The sequence below is a fragment of the Ahaetulla prasina genome, chromosome 14 (genome assembly GCF_028640845.1).
Source record: "Ahaetulla prasina isolate Xishuangbanna chromosome 14, ASM2864084v1, whole genome shotgun sequence".
Taxonomy (NCBI): domain Eukaryota; kingdom Metazoa; phylum Chordata; class Lepidosauria; order Squamata; family Colubridae; genus Ahaetulla; species Ahaetulla prasina.
The window spans coordinates 16,642,507-16,662,995 of NC_080552.1; the positions used below are offsets into that span (position 1 = coordinate 16,642,507).

Sequence of the window (20,489 nt, forward strand, 5' to 3'; positions counted from 1 at the left end):
AACGGTTGGAGCTCCGCACTGAAAAATAACCTTGTTCTCCTGCTTTTGTCTCTGTAGCCAGCCGTGGAACCCTGATTTGTGTGTTGTTTAATCAGAATCTCTTACCCGTAAAACTTGATTAAGCCAAGTTGTGAAGTCTCTGTAGTACAAGGGGTAAAAAGTACAAAGTACAAAGTTAAACAGGGGTCTCCAACCTTGGCAGCTTTAAGCCTGGTGGACTTCAACTCCCAGAATTCCCCAGTCAGCAAAAGTAGGAACCTGCAAAGCTGGCTGGGGAATTCTGGGAGTTGAAGTCCGCCAGGCTTAAAGTTGCTAAGGTTGGAGACCCCTGTACTAAAGGATTCACAGACTTTCTCTCACCGCTGTATAAGGTAACATTTCACACATCCATGGCGACGTCCAGTTATGTAGATTTCAAACCCCAGAATTCCACTGCCCGGCATGATCATTGATGAGAATTCTGGGAACTGAAGTCTACATACCTAGAAATTGACCAGGATTGGGGGAGCTGGTATAAATGGGTGATCTATATTTGGACAGATTTCTGAATTTTGAGAATTCCACCCAGAACCTATATGGGAATCAATGCAGCTTGCACAGTATTGGTTGAATAGGGCCATATTCCCGTAACTACAGGTAGTCCTTGACTTACAACAATTCATTTAGTGGCTGTTTGAAGTTACAATAGCACTGAAAAAAATGACTTATGACCGTTTTTCACACTTAAAACCCGTTGCAGTATCCTCACGGTCACGTGATCAAAATTCAGGCCCTCGGCAACTGACTCACACTTATGACGGTGGCAGTGTCCCGGGGTCATGTGATCTCCTTTTGCGACCTTCCGACGAGCAAAGTCAATAAGGAAGCCAGCTTCACTTAACAGCCATGTTACTAACTTAACACCTGCAGCGATTCACTTAACTGTGGCCAGAAAGGTCGTAAAATGTGGCAAAACTCACTTAACAACGGTCTCACTTAACAATGGACATTTTGGGCTCCGTTGTGGTCGTAGGTCAATGCGCCTTCATTGCTGCCATCTGGACCGTCATTGATTCACTTAACAACTGTGGCCAGAGAGGTTGTAAAATGGGGCAAAACTCGCTTACAACTATCTCCCTTAACAATGGAAATTTTGGGCTCAGTTGTGGCCGTAAGTTAAGGATTTCCTGTACCTTCATTGGTGGCATCTGGACCAGCTCTTAACTTCCAAATGGTCTTCAATGGCAGCCCCGTGTAGAACACACCGCAGTAATCCAGCTGACTGCATTTTGGCAGCATTTGTTTTCCCTGTCTGCTTCTGTAGTTATAACTCACCCCCTAGGCGACTGTTAAGGCTGGATGAGTTTAAAGAGACTTCCAGTGAAGTATGAAACACGTTAATTGATGGGGCAGGTCAACCGTGATCTGTCTCACCAACTCCTCTCCAAGAAATAGCTTTTTCGAACTGATGCGTCAGGGTTTGAGGAGACGGCCGGTAACTCTCGGCTGAGGACTTCCCGGCTTTCTTTGCAAGCTTTGTTCAGGGAAACGCACCTCTTGACAAAGGGAAAGTTCGGAAAGAGGACTCGATCTTCCACATGGGGGCTCGGTTGAGTTTGCCCCGGCATCTCCCCAAAATTGAGCAAGCATGATTGCAAGACCAGGCAACCAACCCGATCCCCTTCTCGGTGTTTTATACTTTTGACTTCTCTTACCCTTTGGACGTGGTGGCCCAGTGGCCAAGACGCTGAGCTTGTCAAACGAAAGGACGGTTGTTCAGCAGTTCGAATCCCTTGTGCCGCGTAACGAGGTGAGCTCCCGTGACTTGTCCCAGCTTCTGCCCACCTAGCAGTTCGAAAGCAGGTAAAAAATGCAAGTAGAAAAATAGGGACCACCTTTGGTGGGAAGGGAACAGTGTTCTGTGCACCTTTGGCGTTGAGTCATGCCGGCCACATGACCACGGAGACGTCTTCGGACAGCGCTGGCTCTTCGGCTTTGAAACGGAGATGAGCACCGCCCCCTAGAGTCGGGAACGACTAGCACGCATGTGCAGGGGAACCTTTTACCTTTACCCTTTGGACTAGGTGACCTATAAGGCCCGTCTTCCAACTCTGTTAATCTGCCAGGATTTTTTCATTTGTGTATATGTCCAGTGGCAAGAGATTCTCCTGCTATGCCGTTAGTGTCACGTTCCGGATATTCACCAAAATATATTAAACCTACACCTGATTTGGCTCTTGCAATGATGGGTTGGTTGGTGAAATAACTGTAGCCAAACAAGAAGAGAGTTAACATCTTTAATTGTGATTGTGGTGAACCTCTTTAAAACCAGTGGTGTAATTCTTGTGAATGAAACTCCAACCTTTCCCGTGGTGCTGGCCTTAGTTGGCAGCTGTATACAAATGGATATTGAATGGGGCCAGGAATCCCATCTCTCTTCCAGTGATGTGCACCATTCTGCCTACAGATAGTCCTCGATTTACGACCACAATTGAGCCCAGAATTTCCATTGCTAGGCGAGGCACGCCTGATTTGACAACTTTTGCCAGTGGTTGCTGAGCGGATCGCTACGTTTGTTAAGTGGATCATGTGGTCAATAAGCAAATTCGGCTTAATGTGATAGCAGTCTTCCAGTATTTGAGAGGCTGCCACAAAGAGGAGAGGGTTCAATTTATTTTCCAAAGCGCCAGAAGGCAAGATAAGAAACAATGGATGGGAACTAATCAAAGGAGAGAAGCAACCTGGGATTAAGGAAATTAAACTTTCCTAATAGTGAGGAAAATTAACCAGTGGAACAGCCTGCCACCAGAAGTTGTAGGTGCTTCATCACTGGAAGTTTTTAAAAAGAGAATGGACAGTGACTTGTCTGAGATGGCATAGGTTCTCCTGCTTGAGCAAGGCGCTGGACTAGAAGACCTCCAAGGTCCCTTCCAGCTCTATTCTGATTGAATTCCCCTGCTGATGTTAGTTGCCGGAAGCCAGCAAACAGTGAACCTGGGCTGCTGCAACTATTATAAATACAGGCAGGTTGCAAAATGCCTGGATGTTGATCACGTAACTGTGAGGATGTTGCAACAGTCCTAAGTGTCATTTGTCACTTTTTTCAGTGCCCCTGTAACTTTGGTCACTAAATGAATGTTTGTAAATCAAGGACTACCTGTATTGCCTTAGCCGCCCCTTAAGCGATCCTTTTCTTATCATCGGCAGACTCTGAAGCGTCAAAGTCACCTGGCCCTCTGCTTCTTCAATAGCCTCTTGGCACACGGCGATCTGCGGAACAACAAACTCAACCAGTTGGCCGTCAACCTGTGGAACCTGGCTCAGAAACATGGCTTTGCGGACACCAAAACCACGGTAAGGAGAAACAGAATCCAACCACCACGTAAGGCCCCGAGGGGTGTTGACGAGGAAGGAGCCGTGGTGGCGCAGTGGTCAGAATGCGGTATTGCAGGCTGACTCTGCCCATCGCCTGGTAGTTCGAGCCTAACCGGCTCCAGGTTGACTCAGCCTTCCATCCTTCCAAGTTTGGTAAAATGAGGATCCAGATTGTTGGGGGCAAATAGGATGACTCTGTAAAGCGCTTAGAGAAGGCTATAAAGCACTGTGAAGCGGTATATATGTCTTAAGTGCTATTGCTATTTCCCTCCCTTCCTTCCTGCGCAGTGATTAGAATAAAGCATTGCAGGCTAACTCTGCCCACTGCCAGGAGTTCGATACCGACCGGTTCCAGGTTAACTCAGCCTTCCATCCTTCCGAGGTCGGTAAAATGAGGATCCAGATTGTTGGGGGCAAAAGGCTGACTCTGTAAACCGCTCAGAGAGGGATGTAAAGCATTGTGAAGCGGTATATAAGTCTGTTACTGCAACCTTTATAAAACAGCCCTGTTGTAGCCTTTCACCTAATCCAGCCTTCAAGTTTCGTTGTTGTTGGGGGGGGGGGACCCAAAAATTCTGGGTAATAAATTTCATGCCTGAATCACTGGACCTTAAAAACAGCCTTTAGGGCTGAGGCAAGAGATGCATAACAATTTCAACGATTCACGATGCTTTTCCTCCCTTTTTCCCCTTTCTAGGTCAAAACCTTGGAATACATCAAGCTGCAGAGTAAACACCCTGAATTCAGCCACTTTTCAGAGCTGACACTACGACTCCCTTTGCAGTCAAGAACTTAAAAACGGCTGTCGAATTGGGCAATTACATCCCTGGAAAGGTAGTGCTCCAAGCCCTTTAAACTCCCAAGCTGCCTCATAGGGTGCGATCAGAGTTTGATATCTTTTCCCTTTAAAAGGTCCCTTGGCACAAGATAAGATTTGGTTGGAGAAGAAAAAAGATCAATTTTTCCCGGGCGATGCAGTCATTTTTGTAAAAAAACAAAACCAAAAAAACCCAAAACCCCACCAGGTCCTGTTTCCCCACTATGCAGCTGTTCATCATTAAACGTTGACTTTCATGTTAATGTTGGGTCAGTGAAATATTATCTTAATCATCGCGGAGTGAAAAAAATAACTTTTAAATCCAAATTTGGCGGACTTGCAAAGGAAAGATAGATGATGGTTTGGGTTGGCAATGCGAAAGAGAAAAAGCGGTGCTTACTAGCTTTAGGAAAGGGATAAGCTAGAATTATTTGATGTCTTTAAAGTATATGCTTCGAAACCATCTAGCCAAGAAAGCACAATTGAGAAAATGTCAACATTTGGGAAAGCCCCTGCAAAGTATCCCAAATGTTACATTTAGTTTAATGAAAAGAAGGACTAGGGGAGACAGGATAGCAGCATTCCAATACTTGAGGGGCTGCCACAAAGAAGAGGGAGTCAAACTGTTCTCCAAAGCACCTGAGGGCAGGACAAGTAATAGATAGAAACTAATCAACAAGATAACCAACCTAAAATTTCCTGACAGTTGGAACAATTGATCAAATACCTTGCCTCCAGAAGTTGTGGTTGCTCCATCACTGGAGGCTTTTAAGAAGAGATTGGACAACCATTTGTCTGAAATAGTATTGTCAGCCTCCACTCCAATCCTCACATCCTTTTGTACTCTTTATATTCAGTAGTTAGATTGCATGGGATTTTTATGTGTAATGTAAATAGCTCATGAATTCAGTTTAAGTAGAGAGGGCCCTTTAAGAGTGTCATCTGACATGAGATAAAGGGGAGGGGAGATGATTTACAGCCAGAGATATGGAACGTTAGCCATATTTTGTCTCAGATTCAACTTTATACTGCTGCAGTCATGATGTATTTAGTAAAAGTACTTTTCTTTATTTGCAAATGAAGTCAAGGTGTATTCTTTCCTAAATATAATCAGAGGCAGTCTGACAGGTATAAGATTTCCTGCTTGGGCAGGGGGGTTGGACTAGAAGACCGCTTAGGTCCCTTCCAACTCTTCTGTTATTCTGTTAAGTAGTGGAAATGATTGTGTTTGCAGCACAGACCAGTTAATTCACAATGCATTTTTTTTAAAAAAAATCTCTTTAAGGATAGAAGGCATTTATATTCAATATTAATCTTCGTAAGCAGTCCTTAACTGATTATTTTATGTAATCGAGATGCCTGGCTTCTATGATGCACTCTTCATCTGCTTTTTAATTTATAATTGCCAGGGAGTGAATGAAGAGGTTGCCTTTAAATTGCTAGATGATGTAATCCTTTGAGAACAGGGGAGCAGCATTTTAGGGGGAAAAAAAAAACCCAGCATGTTGGTCCAGGGCTGCCATGCGAAGCAAAAATGAAGAATTCCAAACTGCAGAAGTTGGCATTCAAAATAAGCAGCCTTAAATCTCAGTTTGATTTTGTTAAAAGCTGGATTTGAAGACTTGTCTGAAAGGAAAAGGTGATGTCATACAAAGTGAGGGGAGGGGTGGGGTGAGACAGAGAAGAAAAGGAGAATAAATGAGGTCAGGAGAGTAAAGGAAGCCTTTAGTGCTCTCACAGCTTAGTTGCTTATAGATTACCCAACTAGGTAATAACCTCAGTGCTAGAAGGGAGTGGGGTTTGCCCTCTATTTATATACAGGTGGCTTGCCGTGTCAAAGTTGGTGAGAGTGTGGGTTTTTTCTTAGTAGTTCCTTGATTAGGCTGTTGTTTGCTGTTTGATTGTCTGCATTGATAGTTTCTTGATTGCCCAAACCACTTCTATATAAAACAGGGGTCACCAACCTTTTGGACCTCAGGGACCACTAAATTCATAATTTTAAATTCCCCGGACCACTAGTATGATCTGCCTAATGACCGGCTGGGTGGGCGTGGCTAGGTGGTCATGTGACTGGGTGGGCATGGCCAACTCTTCCTTAGGGCCCCAACAGGAAGCAGTTGCTGGAGCTAAGCAGCCACCATGAGAAAGAGTTGGCAAAACAGCTCAGTTCGAATTGGATCTGACCCAGGAGCAAAAGCATCTCACTGAGGACTACGAGCATAGGCTTTCTGAGCAGAGGGAAGACCTGTGGGAGTGCAAGGCCAGGTACCGGTGCCTGGAGGCTCAGCGGGCTGAGATGGTCAGTCAATTCCAGGCCATGATGCAGTCCCACTGGAACGAGGCCCTCCGGTTCTTCGCTACCAGCGGCGCTTCCCTCCAGCCTTCACCCAAAGCCCCACACCAGGAGGTTGAAGCAGACCCCAAGTCAGAATTTCTGCCCCGCTCCGACCCACACAAAAAGACCTTGAAGGGGGAAGACTCTCTGCAGCAATACAAACATTCATTGCACGTATCTGTCCCAGGAGGTATAGTTTGAGGACCCCCGATTTAGTGCAATATTAAAAATGCAAATAATTTTTTTGCGGACCACCAAAATTTTCTTGTGGTGACTACCAGTTGGTGACCGCTGATATAAACAGAGAGCAAACCCTACTCCCTTCTAGCACTGACGATGTTGGGTCATGAAACGCTGGCAAGAAAACAACCAAGCTTGGAGAGCATTAAGGATCCCCCCCCCCCAAGGTTCAACCCTGAGCTACAAATATCTCCTGGGGTCTCCTAGACTAGCAAAGACGTGCAAAGACACACCTTGGCCAACCATAAAAATGATAAATGTCCCTTGTAGATGGATGCATTTATTTTGAGATAACCACTTGAGACAGATGAATTGTAGAAAAAGGTTTAATAAAATCAATGCAAGATTAAAATAACAAGATGGCTTTTCTTCCCTGGTCACAACAGTTACTGTACGACAGAAAAGCACAACACTGAGGCCAGGACTCTGAATTTATATAGTCATTTGCCCAGGTGTTAAACAGACAAATTTCACATTCGGTCCCTAAGATTCAATGGCACAGTATGGAAACTTGCAGCAAAAATCGAGGCAAACCACAGGTCCCCTGCCTCTGAGGTAAACTATGCTCTATTCTTACCTGTCACTTATTTAGTTACCGTATTTTTCGCACTGTGAGACCAACCAGACCATAAGACGCACATTAGCTTTAGAGGAAGAAAACAAGCTGAGTCAACTGAGCTGAGCTGCTGCTGCTGCCACGGAACGCTGGAGCCTTCGCTGCCGATTGGCGGTTGGATCGCCCTCCTGGAATACCACCGATCAGCTGTTCTAGGTGGCGGGGATCGCCCGTTGCTGCTGTTGCCTGTCGCTGCCACTAGAACAGCTGATCGGCGGTATTCCGATCCAGCCCCCAATCAGCTGCTTGGCGGCAAAGGCACCAGCGTTCCCTGCCAGCGGCGAAAGTGGTGAGAGGCAGCAACAAATGCCTCCACCACACCAACCCCTCCCTTTTTAGGGGGGGGGGAAGTGTGTTTTATAGCGCGAAAAATACGGTATATACTGTTACGACCACCGTAGCTCAGTTACCCATCCTAAATCAGTCAATCGTGGCCCTTTAAACCTGCCAAGTAGCAAACTGAAAACAAATATATATGCATATACGCACCCTAGCAATCATCCCAAAAGTATTCGCAGAGGCTATTTTTCCTCTCCTGTTTGAGAACAGCAGCCGAGTCAAAATCCAGGGTCATTTTCTTCTTGCAGATAAAAAAATATATATATTAACACCCCCCACCCCACCCGGGTCGTTTGGACAATTTTATCCTTCCCTTCCTTGCACGTCAGGCTTCAAATTTAATAGATTTGGAAGCATATTTGTCTATGTGTACTCCGCTCGGAGCACTGGACTGGAACCCCAGGCCGATTCCTCGATGGTGCTTAAACTCCAGGGCTTTCTTGAATTCTGCTTCGAGGTTATGCTGCAGTTCTTGTTCTCTGGGCCGATCCAGAGCCATGTTTGGTTTGTTAGCATTTGCTGGAGAACTCTGAGGTGGGGCTAAGCCTTTTTTAAACCCACCCATCAGTCTGTGAAATTTGGTTTTTTCCTCCTGCGTTTCAAATGTTGCTGTGCTCCACTGGCCCAAACAATTGCCCTGAAGGAACAAGGGAAAATGGATTAGCGCAGGGGTCTCCAACCTTGTCAACTTTTAAGACTTTTAAGCTTTGCTGGCTGAGGAATTCTGGGAGTTGAAGTCCACAAGTCTTAAAAGTTGACAAGGTTGTGGAGACCCCTGGATTAGCAGACTCTGCACAGCTCAATTCTCTTTGAAAGTTAAGAAGATGTAGACTTTCAGCAACAATCAATACACCAGTGATAACCCAGAGTCCTGGTCTCTTTCTCTCTCTCTCTCTCTCTCCATATCTGCTCACTCTCTCGGTTTTGATTCAACTGGGTATAATACAGGTAGTCCTTACAACTGTTAGTGATCGTTCAAAGTCACGATGACACTGGAAAAAGTGACTTAAGATGACTTTCATACTTATGACCGTTGCAGCATCCCTATGTGATCACGTGATCAAAAAGTTGGACACATGGCAACAAACCGGCAAGTATTTATGATAAGTTGCACTGTCCGGGGATCGCCGTTTGTGATCACCTTCCCAACCGGGTTCCGACAAGCAAAGTCTTAAGCCAGATTTAACAACTGCAGCAATTCACTCAAAAAAAAAAAAAAAAGGTGACAAAAAGGATCGTAAAAAGAGGCACAACCTCACTTAACAACTGCTTTGTTTCGCAATGGAAAATTTGGGCTCAACTGTGGTCATAAGTCGACGGCTGCGTGATTTTTCAACCGTGAAAAGAAGAAAAAACTAAAATTAATTAAAACTTCCAGTGACAGCAAGGCCCCAAAGCACCTGCTATTTGTGTTCTGGGAAGAGTCCTTTTTGCACAAAGACATCACCACTAATTCTCCCAAAGGAAATAGAGGGAGGGGAGGTGGGGGAGGGGAAATGCCCCTTTTCAGGATCAAAGATGAGAATTGCAATTTGCCAAAGGTCAGACACTACTGATCTGCTCTCAGAGTCTCTAGGGGTTTGGCTGATCAGCCCCGGGACATGACCTCAGGTTCCCAAACAAAGGAGCGATTGCTGGATCAAGTCAGAGACGTGACTGCTGTGTTAAGCCCACAGCGCTGCTAAACAGCTCGGGTGAAACTGGCCAGACACAAAACAAGTGTGCTTACCGAACCTTCCTTGGCAATCTTGATTTTTCCAGATTCCCGGTCGATCTCTTCTTGAAGCGCTTGCCGTCTCACCTGGAGCAGGAAAGGATGGATTTGAGTAAACCCATTGAGTAAACCTGAGTAAAAGAGGAGTGTGACAACCACATTTCTTTAGGGCAACGTTTCTCAACCTCGATTCAAGTCCCAGAATTCTCCAGCCACCTCTGCTTTGCTGGCTGCGGAATTCAGGGAGTTGAAATCCACACCTCTTTGAGTTGCCACAATAGAATAGAATAAGAATAAGAATAAGAATAGAATAGAATAGAATAGAATAGAATTCTTTATTGGCCAAGTGTGATTGAACACACAAGGAATTTGTGCATATGCTCTCGGTGTACATAAAAAAAAAGATACATTCGTCAAGAATCGTAAGGCACAACACTTAATGATAGTCATAGGGAACAAATAAGCAATCAAATCATTGTATAAATCGTAAGGATACTAGCAACAAGGTTAGTCATACAGTCATAAGTGGGAGGAGATGGGTGATGGGAACGATGAGAAGATTAATAGTAGTGCAGATTTAGTAAATAGTTTGACAGTGTTGAGGGAATTATTTGTTTAGCAGAGTGATGGCCTTCGGGAAAAAACTGTTTTTGTGTCTAGTTGTTCTGGTGTGCAGTGCTCTATAGTGTCGTTTTGAGGGTAGGAGTTGAAACAGTTTATGTCCAGGATGTGAGGGTGCTGTAGATACTTTCTCAGCCCTCTTTTTGACTTGTGCAGTATACAGGTCCTCAATGGAAGGCAGGATGGTAGCCATTGTTTGTTCTGCAGTTCTAATTATTGTTTGAAGTCTGTGTCTGTCTTGTTGGGTTGCAGAACCAAACCAGACAGTTACGGAGGTGCAGATGACAGACTCAATAATTCCTCTGTAGAATTGTATCAGGAGCTCCTTGGGCAGTTTGAGAAACACGGCTTTAGAAATATTTCTTTCTGATCCCAAATTAAAAGGCTTACTTTTAAAGAATTCTTTTACCTCCGTGCCAATGCAAGCATGTTATGCACTGATATTATTGAAGGATCTCTGTGAAGGCTAAGAAAGCTAAGAAAATCTGCATTGGCGTTAACAGGCTACCCCTCTGCGGATGAAAACAGCACTTGTGAAAACAAAACCAAGCAAACCACACAATCTTTTTACACGGAGGAGGTGCTCAAATTCTCCGGTGCCCTGATTCAAGCTGCCTGCAATCACAGGCCAAATAGAATTTTCTCAGTAAAGAGGTTAGAGTAGATTGAGAGTATTTATTTACATACAATTGTATGGCTGATTGCTCTAATGAATCTAGCAGGAAGGGAAGGGAAAGGAAAGGGAGGGGGACTGATTTTTTAAAAAAAATAGCTTTCCTTTTGAGACTTGTGGATATCCACCCTGCACCTCCTGCAGCATTTCCCCAAATCCCCTTCCATAAAAAAAATTCCAACATGGCTCAAGCGCTGGACATCCAGGGTGTCAGATAAGCAGTCAATGGCCATCCTGTCTCTCTTCTTTGCATCAAAGCCGGCCGTCATCTACATTAGGATTAGAGATCTTGTGGTTTTCTAAATGCCACCAAATGTCATCGTGCCCGAGAGTGATTTGTCTGTGTGACAGACAGACCAGGTTTGGTTTATAATGTTTTAAAATGGGAATGTCCCTGATTGTTTGAATGATCTTTGTTCATTCTAATAGACTAAAATATATGGTGAATGGTTACAGGAACTGGGCCTGGCTAGTCTAGTGAAGAGAAGGACCAGGGGAGACAGGATAGCATCTTCCAATACTTGAGGGGCTGCCATAGAGAGGAAAGGGGTCAAGCTATTTTCCAAAGCACCCGAAGGCCAGACAAGGAATAATGGATGGAAACTGATCACGGGGAGATTTAACCTAGAAGTAAGGAGAAATTTTCTGACAGTGAGATCAATCAACCTATGGAACAGAAGTTGCCTTCGGAAGTTGTGGGAGCTTCATCACTGGAGGCTTTCAAGAAGAGATTGGACTGCCATTTGTCAGAAATGGTGTAGGGCCGTGAGTGTGAACCTACGGCACGTGTGCCACAGATGGCATGCGGAGCCCACTCTGCGGGCACATGAGCCGTTGCTCAGCTCAGCTCTACCTCGCATGCGCGCCTCCCACCAGCCAGCTGATTTTTGAGTCTCTCGCTTGGGGGCGGGGCGCATGCAGATGTATGTGCCTGCACGGGTGTGTGTGTCGTGTGCATGCGTGGGGGGAGCACAGGGGAAGTGGTGCTCCCCCCACGGCCCGTTTTTGGTCCCAGGCAGCCTGCCAAGCCCAAAACAGTCTATGGAGGATCATGCGTGCATGCGGGGTGGGAGTGGGGTTGCGCTTGCATGCGCAAAGAGCTGGGATGCTCAGGGGGCATTGCATTATCAGTGTAGTCACGGGTATGCGCGACCCCCCTGTGCTCTCCCTGCTTTTGGCACGCAATGGCAAAAAGGTTACCCATCACTGGTGTAGGGTCTGCTTGGGCAGAGGGTTGGTCTAGATGACCTACAAGGTCCCTTCCAACTCTGTTAATCTGTTAAAAGATCCCAACACAGCCATAAGATAAGAAACGATGGTACCTTGTCTATCTTCACTTCGTCGCAGTTTCCTTTTCTGAAGGCCACCAGTTTTATTTCCTCTTCTGTGATCTGTTTCTTTTTTAAAAAATTTAAAAAAAAGACACAAAGCTGTTGAAACCTCTTCAGGATTAGGTATAGTAGAGTTAAAAACAACCTTGTTGTAATTCTCCCCAATATGGTGTCGCGCTACATTTCCCATGCGCCTTACTAAAAACGGGATGCAAATACTGACTGGGCTGTTCTACTCTTAAGCAGCCCCTTGAATTCCAAACGTTTTGGAACCATAAATAGGTTACCATGCGAAAAAAAGGGACAAGAGGATAACATTCAACAGCCAATTCTCTTCCTCTTTCTATTAAACTGCTCGGGGTACAAGAGGTGTGCAGGGCAAGAAAAGGCCAACAGATATCATCGTACCCATCACAAAAGCCTTTTTTTCTTGGACAGCGCAGATAAAATTGACGGCAGCTTTTCAGCCTTTTAAATTGAAAAGGCTGCTCAGCATATATTTCTGGAGGCATTTGAAATGCCAACCTGAGCGTGAAATAGCTTGGAAGTATTAAAGATGATTATTTGCCACACACCGGGGAAACTCAAACGCAAAGGATGGGATGCTCTTGATGATATCTGGGCTGGGATTAAGTTTTGGGATGCATTTTATTATCTCAAAAGATTGATCCACCAACTCATCCCATCAACAAGGGAAATCTTTTAACGGGGAGCATTCAACCGTGGCAACTTTTAAGACTTGTGGATTTCAACTCCCAGAATTCCCCAGCCAGCATTCTGGGAGTTGAAATCCACAAGTCTTATAAAAGTTTCTCAAGGTTTGGACACCCCAATTTAAGCTCTTTTGCTTAAGGGTGGCCTTTCCCCCGCCCCTTGGCATTCACGGCTGCTCAAACTATGCAACTGTTATTTCCCCAGCCTCTTTTCGAGACCACACGGGAAGCTGGAACACAGGACTTGAAGGATTCCACTTTTCCGCCAGGATTATAGGATTTAACAGAGCCTTCGCTTCCAGAAACAATCAGAAATCTGGAGCTCCCCCTTGAAAGGGTTAGGCTAGCAAAAATATTACCTGTAGTTATTATTTTTTTCCCCTTCCTAAGCTTTCTCAAACCGCCAAGGTTTCTGAGACGGCAATGGTGATTGTTTTTCTGCCAAAATTCCAGTGGATAAAAAGCCTGAGGTTTTGTTTTGTTTTTTTGTTTAAAAAAAGCCAGGTATTGAAAGCAAAGAAGTTTATCAAGAATAAGTCAGTGATCTTTGGATTAGGGGGAAAACACAAGCCACCCTCCAATCATGATTGGAGAGCTTCTGATTAATGACCAGGAATGTACCGCAAAGTGTCTCCTGCATGCACGTTACCCATCATGTTTATTTAGCTTTGTCTGTTATTTTAATGTTTGTGCTTTTTTTAAAAAAAAAAAAAAAGAAGAAAACCACTACAAGCTTAACTCCAGCCCTACATTACAATCTGCATATGTGGCTCGAAGAGGGGGTCCAAGGCAGTGGTGAAATCTGAACTGGTTTGCTACCAGTTCACTGGCCGCGCATGTGCACCAAATGTGCGCTGTGTGCGCAGTGAACACCAAATGTATGCTGTGTGCGCATGCACAGTGCGCACCAAACTTGCGCTGCGCGTTTAAAAAGCTACCGCTTGGGCAAACCAGTAGTTAAAAAAAGCTACGATCCGACGATCAGCTGTGCCGCGCAGTTTAGCATTCAGTACGCGGCAAAAGAAGGCTTGGGAAGGTAAGTAGAACAGCGAGTAGGGGATCAGCTGTGCTGCGTGGTTTAGCTTTGCTAAAAAGCAGAAAATCCTGCTTTCTAGCAAAGCTAAACCGCGCGGCACAGCTGATCGTTGGATCGCATCTTTTTTTAAACTACCGTTTCGCCCGAACTGGTAGCTTCTTTTTATTACCGGTTCACCCGAACCAGAGTGAACTGGTAGCATTTCACCCCTGGTCCAAGGACCACAAACCAGACTGAGAGGTGGTTTGGCTATCCTCTTACTAAAGGAAACTTGCCCTCCCTCCAAAAAAAAACCACAACTGTCTTTTAATGGCTTGAACAAAATTTGAGGGCCAGAAGTCTGAGGTCCATTTTTTCCCCTCACAGGGATTCGTGGCTTACAAAGAGAAGCCACCAATTTGACTGTCAAACTGATCTCAGCAGTTCAACAGGAATCCATCCGCCTGTCTGCAATTTAAGTCTGCAATTCTTTTCTCCTCCGGTTTGGGATGATAAAGCACCTCAAAAGGTTTTCGTTGTCTTTTACATGAACATCCCTGCAGTCTCCCCTTCAAAGCTAAGCGAATAAATGTAATCAATGAAATCCACATCTTTGAAGTGAATCGTGCGGTCGTGAAACCAATCCGGCTTCCCCCGTTTGACTTGGCTTGTCGGATGCCAAGCTTGAGAAGGTTGCAAATGGCGATCGCGTGAACCGTCACTGACACATGCCAGTTGCCCGAATTTGGATCACGTGACCACAGGGATGCTCCAACGGTCGTAAGCATGAGGACCAGTTAAGGGTGTACGTCACCCCTTTTTTCCATGCCGTTGTTAACTGCACAGACGCGGAATGAATGGTTTGTAAGCTGAGGACTAGCTGAACTATTAACTACTATTTTAAGTCACGGTTTAGTTTAGTCCCATTGAAATGACCAAAGTACCAATTTAGTTCAGATGTAGCCCATAAATTATGGGACTATGTGTATATGTATGTGTGTATATATGTTTATATGTATGTTTTCTGAGGTTTTCACGGGTGTTTGACCACGAACACGAAGCCAAACAACAGCAATGCAGCTCACCAGCTCAAATCCCCCTGCAACTCAGACTAATCTGAGCACAACCAAGCCCCCACCCAAACAGGACACACTCCCAGCCTATCAGAGCACAAAAAAACCCCATCCAATCAGAGCACAGCCAAGCTCCCACCCAATCAGTTCAAACCCCCACTAGCAGTTAAAAAGGAAGAAACAGCTGCAATCACACATTGCTCCCAGAAGCATGAAGCTGAAGCCTGAAGTTGACGAATGAGACTTCGTCGAAACGTCGCCAAGACACTTCCAATTTTACGCAAGAGAAAACCCGAATAACCAAAGTCCTACATACATACATACATACATACATACATATATATATATATATACACCACCAGCCCTCTCCATTCCAAGCATACGGTACCTTAGTTTCCTTTTCCTTCTTTACTTTCTTCCCGCCATCTTGAGAGTTTTCCATTTCCTTTTTTCTCCTCTTTTTCTTGACCTGCTGTTGTTGGCTGCCCTCCAATCCATCCCGGTCATCTTGTTCCACGTTGTGTTTCTTTGCTCTCTTTCTCTTTTCTTTCCCTCCTGGGGCTCCCAACTTCGATAAAACGTCTTGGCCAGCTTCTGAAAAACGGTTTACGTTTCCAGGTTTTCTTTTCGCCTCCTCCTTTGCTGCTTTAACGATTTCCTTCAGGGTCTTGCCGACCCGCCTCGCCTCTTTCTCAGACCCGCATTTTAGGCTACATTCACTCATCGTATCGCAGTGGTTTTCCTGGATCTTGGCTAAGCAGGAAAGAGGAGGAGGAGGACTTATTTTATTCAGCGGCTGCTTCTTCTGCTTCTTCTTCTTCTTCTTCTTGATGGCTTCACTACGGGCCAAATCGTCCTGTCGTTGCATAGGTCCATCCCCACTTTGGGTATCTTTGCACTCAAAGCTGGCAGTGTCTTGTTTTGAAATGTTCTTTGGGTCGCCCCCGTAGTAGTCAAAGTATTTCTTCTCGACTTCTTCACCCACAGCTTTCTGCTCAAGGATCTTACTCTTTTTCTGACTGGAGGACATTTCTTGGCAACTGGATTTCAGTTCTCCGGAAATCTGCTTCACGGGCCTTTCACAGTCACCGCTGTGTAAAAGCTCAAGGCAAGCAGGTTTGTCTCTTCTTTTTTCCCTTTTCTTCTTTTTCCTTTTCATCGCTGATCCTTCATCTTGCCTGCCAACTTCAAGAACAATCTTGTTGCATTTCTTACTCACGTGAAGATCAATAGTACCAGGCTGCCCTTCATCCAGACCGTTGGAGTTTTCCACTTGTATGCAAAAAAGCTTCTGTTTTTTCCTTTTTTTGAACGCTTTATTTCTTTTCTTGGTGTCCCTTAACAATTCTAAATCTGAGCTGCTTTCTATAACCACGGGAGAGTTTGCCCGTGCTTCCATCTTCAATTCAGAGTCACTCTGTTTCTTCTTTGGATCTGGGAGGTCTGAACTCGTTCCTTTTACCAAGCATTTTAATTTTTTTGGCCTGACTTTTTTGCCTAAATCTAAACAGAGTCTTTTGGGGCTTTCAATCAGAACAACCTGGCCACAATTAGGAACTGCAGCTTTGTTCCTTTTCTTTGCTGTTTGCTTAGAATTCTTCATATTTTGGGGAACTTCTCTGGAGTTCACAAAAGAAAGAGGTTTTAGGGTTACATGATTACTACAAATGATGAACAGACCCTCCGCTTACGAAGCAGCCTACATTTAAGACAACACATATGCAAAGGCAATCATTTGTAACGGAACGCTAAACAAGTCCGATTTCTTTTCAAACTGCAGGCGGTCCTCAACTTACGACCACAATGGCGCCCAAAATTTCTGTTGCTAATCAAGGCAGCTGAGAAGGAAGTTGTGTCCACTTTAATGACCTTTTGGCCACTGCGAAGCAAATTACTGCAGTCATTAAGCAAATCTAGCTTCCCCCATTGGCTTTGCTTGTCAGAAGCAGGCTGGGCGATCACATGGCCCTGGGATACTGCAACAGACATAAATACATGCCAGTTGCCAACAACATACCTAATACTCCTTCTTCTTCCCCCCCCCATAACAACCACCCTGTGAGGTGGGTTCAGTTGAGAGAGAGGGACTGGTCCAAAGTCATCCAGTTGGCTTCCATGCCTAAGACAGAACTAGAACTCACCGTCTCCTAGTGGCTGACCCAAAGTTGATCCCAGATGGCTTTTATGTCTAGGAGGGACTAGAACTCACCATCTTCCTAGTGATTGGGCCCAAAATCACCATCACCCAACCGGCTTTCACTCACGCCTAAGGTGGGACTAGAACTCACTGTCTCCTAGTGGCTGGCCCAAAGTTGACCCAGATGGCTTTTATGCCTAGGAGGGACTAGAACTCACCTGGGTGACTGGCCCAAAGTTACCCAGCTGGATTCCACACCTAAGACAGAACTAGAATTCACTGTCTCCTAGTGATTGGCCCAAACTTGACCCCAGATGGCTTTTATGCCTAGGAGGGACTGGAACTCCCCATCATCCTGGTGATTAGGCCCAAAATCACCATCACCCAACCGGCTTTCACTCACGCCTAAGGTGGGACTAGAACTCACCGTCTCCTGGTTTCCAGCCGGCCCCAGAAAAATACTGCTTTTAACAAACAGTATTTGGGCCTCTGTGGCTCCGACTGGTAAGACAGTCTATTATTAACAGCATCTGCTTGCAATTACTGCAGGTTCAAGTCCCACCAGGCGCAAGGTTGACTCAGCCTTCCATCCTTTATAAGGTAGGTAAAATGAGGACCCAGATTGTTGGGGGCAATAAGTTGACTTTGTATATAATATACAAATGGATGAAGACTATTGCTTAATATAGTGTAAGCCGCCCTGAGTCTTCGGAGAAGGGCGGGATATGAATGCAAAAACAAAACAAAAAAGCGTTGCAAAAGACACCGCATTGCAAAGATGCATCCACGGGAGGAGCTGCAATTGCACCGATGATTGCATCGGTTTCGAACCCAAAGGCACTCTGCACAAGCCCCGAAGCACTCTTCCCCCCCCCTCCCCAACAGTCCTCCATTCCTGCAAGACCCGGAGTAAAATACCGGGGAGTGGGTGGGAAAGAGCCTTTTCCCCAACCTGGCTGGCTCCCACGCAGCCCACCCACGGAAGACCCCACCCACTCCCCTCCCTCCCTGGCTTACCTCTCGCCCCCTTTTCCACGCGGCCAGGCTGGACACCCGGCACTTCCTCTCCCGCCAGAGGCGGCGAAGGTTGAAGGGGGCGGGGGCTAGAGCGGCGCTTCCCGGCTCGACCCGGAAGTGAAAAAGCGGCGGAAGCGCCGTCGCCTAGAGACGGCGGCTCGCCGTCGCCTAGCAACGGCTTCCTTCCCTCGCTCGCTGGCTCGCTCGCGCGCCCTTCCATGGCTGGCGCCGCTGAGGAGGCTCCGCTGCGGAGCCTCTGGGAGGAAATTTGCGCAGGTGGGGAGGGGGAGCGGAGAGGGAAGTCGCTAGCCCGGGGTGGGGGGGAGGGCTTTGTGGGGAAGGGTATGCCGGGGTGAGGGGTTGGTGGTCCCCGGGGCGTGGGGGGTGGGGGGGGGCGTTGTGGAGAAACTATCCCCAAATCCTGAATGGGGGCGTCTTGGATGCTGGTTGCAGGATGGTGGGTGGCCAGCAGGTGGCGGCAGAGAGACCCGGGAAAAGTTTGCAGGACTTTTTGGCTGAGCGTGCAAAACCTGTTTGAAGAGCCCCCAGCTTGCACCTCCAAAGGGCGTGCAATGCATGCGTGTGTCAAGGGGCGTGTTCCTGCTTAGGGAGGAAAAAGAAAAAGGCTGACTTGGGAAGCAAAAATAAGAGGTCCATGCACAAGCAAGTTTTTATTGGAAAGATCCCCCCGCCGCCCCACGAAGGGAATGGGACAGCTTTGGTTACTATCAGCTTTGATCAGTGCAGTGTTTCTCAAACTTGGCCACTGCGAAGCAAATTACTGCAGTCATTAAGCAAATCTAGCTTCCCCCATTGGCTTTGCTTGTCAGAAGCAGGCTGGGCGATCACACGGCCCTGGGACACTGCAACAGACATAAATACATGCCAGTTGCCAACAACATACCTAATACTCCTTCTTCTTCCCCCCCCCATAACAACCACCCTGTGAGGTGGGTTCAGTTGAGAGAGAGGGACTGGTCCAAAGTCATCCAGTTGGCTTCCATGCCTAAGACAGAACTAGAACTCACCGTCTCCTAGTGGCTGACCCAAAGTTGATCCCAGATGGCTTTTATGTCTAGGAGGGACTAGAACTCACCATCTTCCTAGTGATTGGGCCCAAAATCACCATCACCCAACCGGCTTTCACTCACGCCTAAGGTGGGACTAGAACTCACTGTCTCCTAGTGGCTGGCCCAAAGTTGACCCAGATGGCTTTTATGCCTAGGAGGGACTAGAACTCACCTGGGTGACTGGCCCAAAGTTACCCAGCTGGATTCCACACCTAAGACAGAACTAGAACTCACTGTCTCCTAGTGATTGGCCCAAAGTTGACCCCAGATGGCTTTTATCCCTAGGAGGGACTGAATTCCCCATCTTCCTGGTGATTAGGCCCAAAATCACCATCACCCAACCGGCTTTCACTCACGCCTAAGGTGGGACTAGTACTCACTGTCTCCTAGTGGCTGGCCCAAAGTTGACCCAGATGGCTTTTATGCCTAGGAGGGACTAGAACTCACCTGGGTGACTGGCCCAAAGTTACCCAGCTGGATTCCACACCTAAGACAGAACTAGAACTCACTGTCTCCTAGTGATTGGCCCAAACTTGACCCCAGATGGCTTTTATGCCTAGGAGGGACTGGAATTCCCCATCTTCCTGGTGATTAGGCCCAAAATCACCATCACCCAACCGGCTTTCACTCACGCCTAAGGTGGGACTAGAACTCACCGTCTCCTGGTTTCCAGCCGGCCCCAGAAAAATACTGCTTTTACCAAGCAGTATTTGGGCCTCTGTGGCTCCGACTGGTAAGACAGTCTATTATTAACAGCAGCTGCTTGCAATTACTGCAGGTTCAAGTCCCACCAGGCCCAAGGTTGACTCAGCCTTCCATCCTTTATAAGGTAGGTAAAATGAGGACCCAGATTGTTGGGGGCAATAAGTTGACTTTGTATATAATATACAAATGGATGAAGACTATTGCTTGACATAGTGTAAGCCGCCTGAGTCTTCGGAGAAGGGCGGGATATGAATGCAAAAACAAAACAAAAAAGCGTTGCAAAAGACACCGCATTGCAAAAATGCATCCACGGGAGGAGCTGCAATTGCACCGATGATTGCATCGGTTTCGAACCCAAAGGCACTCTGCACAAGCCCCGAGGCACTCTTCTCCCCCCCCTCCCCAACAGTCCTCCATTCCTGCAAGACCCGGAGTAAAATACCGGGGAGTGGGTGGGAAAGAGCCTTTTCCCCAACCTGGCTGGCTCCCACGCAGCCCACCCACGGAAGACCCCACCCACTCCCCTCCCTGGCTCACCTCTCGCCCCCTTTCCCACGCGGCCAGGCGGGACACCCGGCACTTCCTCTCCCGCCAGAGGCGGCGAAGGTTGAAGGGGGAGGGGGCTAGAGCGGCGCTTCCCGGCTCGACCCGGAAGTGAAAAGCGGCGGAAGCGCCGTCGCCTAGAGACGGCGGCTCGCCGTCGCCTAGCAACGGCTTCC

The 20,489-nt window shown here is 46.7% G+C and overlaps 3 protein-coding genes across 10 annotated transcripts in view; 2 read left to right on the forward strand and 1 right to left on the reverse strand.

Annotated features, from left to right (window-relative positions):
• The window catches only part of VPS35L (VPS35 endosomal protein sorting factor like), a 57,062-nt gene extending 51,313 nt beyond the window's left edge, over positions 1–5,749 (forward strand). The window contains exons 30-31 of one of the 2 annotated variants that reach the window (XM_058157894.1): positions 3,187–3,333; positions 4,052–5,749. In XM_058157894.1, the coding sequence (XP_058013877.1) occupies positions 3,187–3,333; positions 4,052–4,150 (246 nt within the window). In that variant the 3' untranslated portion in view covers positions 4,151–5,749. The remainder of the gene's footprint in view (positions 1–3,186; positions 3,334–4,051) is intronic. The other variant, XM_058157893.1, reaches the window with a different exon arrangement.
• KNOP1 (lysine rich nucleolar protein 1) lies at positions 45–20,404 on the reverse strand. Of its 4 annotated transcripts, XR_009152124.1 has the most exons (6): positions 20,308–20,404; positions 15,230–16,460; positions 12,032–12,106; positions 9,431–9,502; positions 7,852–8,338; positions 45–139 (listed from the first exon to the last, which is right to left on the reverse strand). XR_009152124.1 is itself a non-coding variant. In XM_058157898.1 (5 exons), exons 2-5 carry the CDS (start codon positions 16,442–16,444, stop codon positions 119–121), a joined length of 1,383 nt encoding a protein of 460 aa, XP_058013881.1. In that variant the 5' UTR covers positions 16,445–16,460; positions 20,308–20,404; the 3' UTR covers positions 67–118. The 4 variants fall into 4 exon arrangements, 3 of the variants coding, with proteins under 3 accessions (XP_058013881.1, XP_058013879.1, XP_058013880.1); XM_058157898.1 differs by lacking the exon at positions 7,852–8,338 and having other exon boundaries at positions 67–139; XM_058157896.1 differs by lacking the exon at positions 45–139 and having other exon boundaries at positions 7,057–8,338.
• The window catches only part of IQCK (IQ motif containing K), a 64,906-nt gene continuing 64,708 nt past the window's right edge, over positions 20,292–20,489 (forward strand). For all 4 annotated transcript variants that reach the window (XM_058157904.1, XM_058157901.1, XM_058157905.1 and 1 more), the window contains exon 1: positions 20,292–20,376. The gene's annotated coding sequence lies outside the window, so the exon portion shown is untranslated. The remainder of the gene's footprint in view (positions 20,377–20,489) is intronic.

Excerpts from the sequence above, each read along its gene's own strand:
- KNOP1 (XM_058157896.1), bottom strand. The coding sequence starts at position 16,444 with ATGAAGAATTCTAAGCAAACAGCAAAGAAAAGGAACAAAGCTGCAGTT. Across the intron at positions 12,107-15,229 it reads AGAAGGAAAAGGAAACTAAG|AAACAGATCACAGAAGAGGA; the intron begins GTACCGTATGCT and ends TTTTTAAAAAAG. Across the intron at positions 8,339-9,430 it reads AGATTGCCAAGGAAGGTTCG|GGCAATTGTTTGGGCCAGTG; the intron begins GTAAGCACACTT and ends TTGTTCCTTCAG.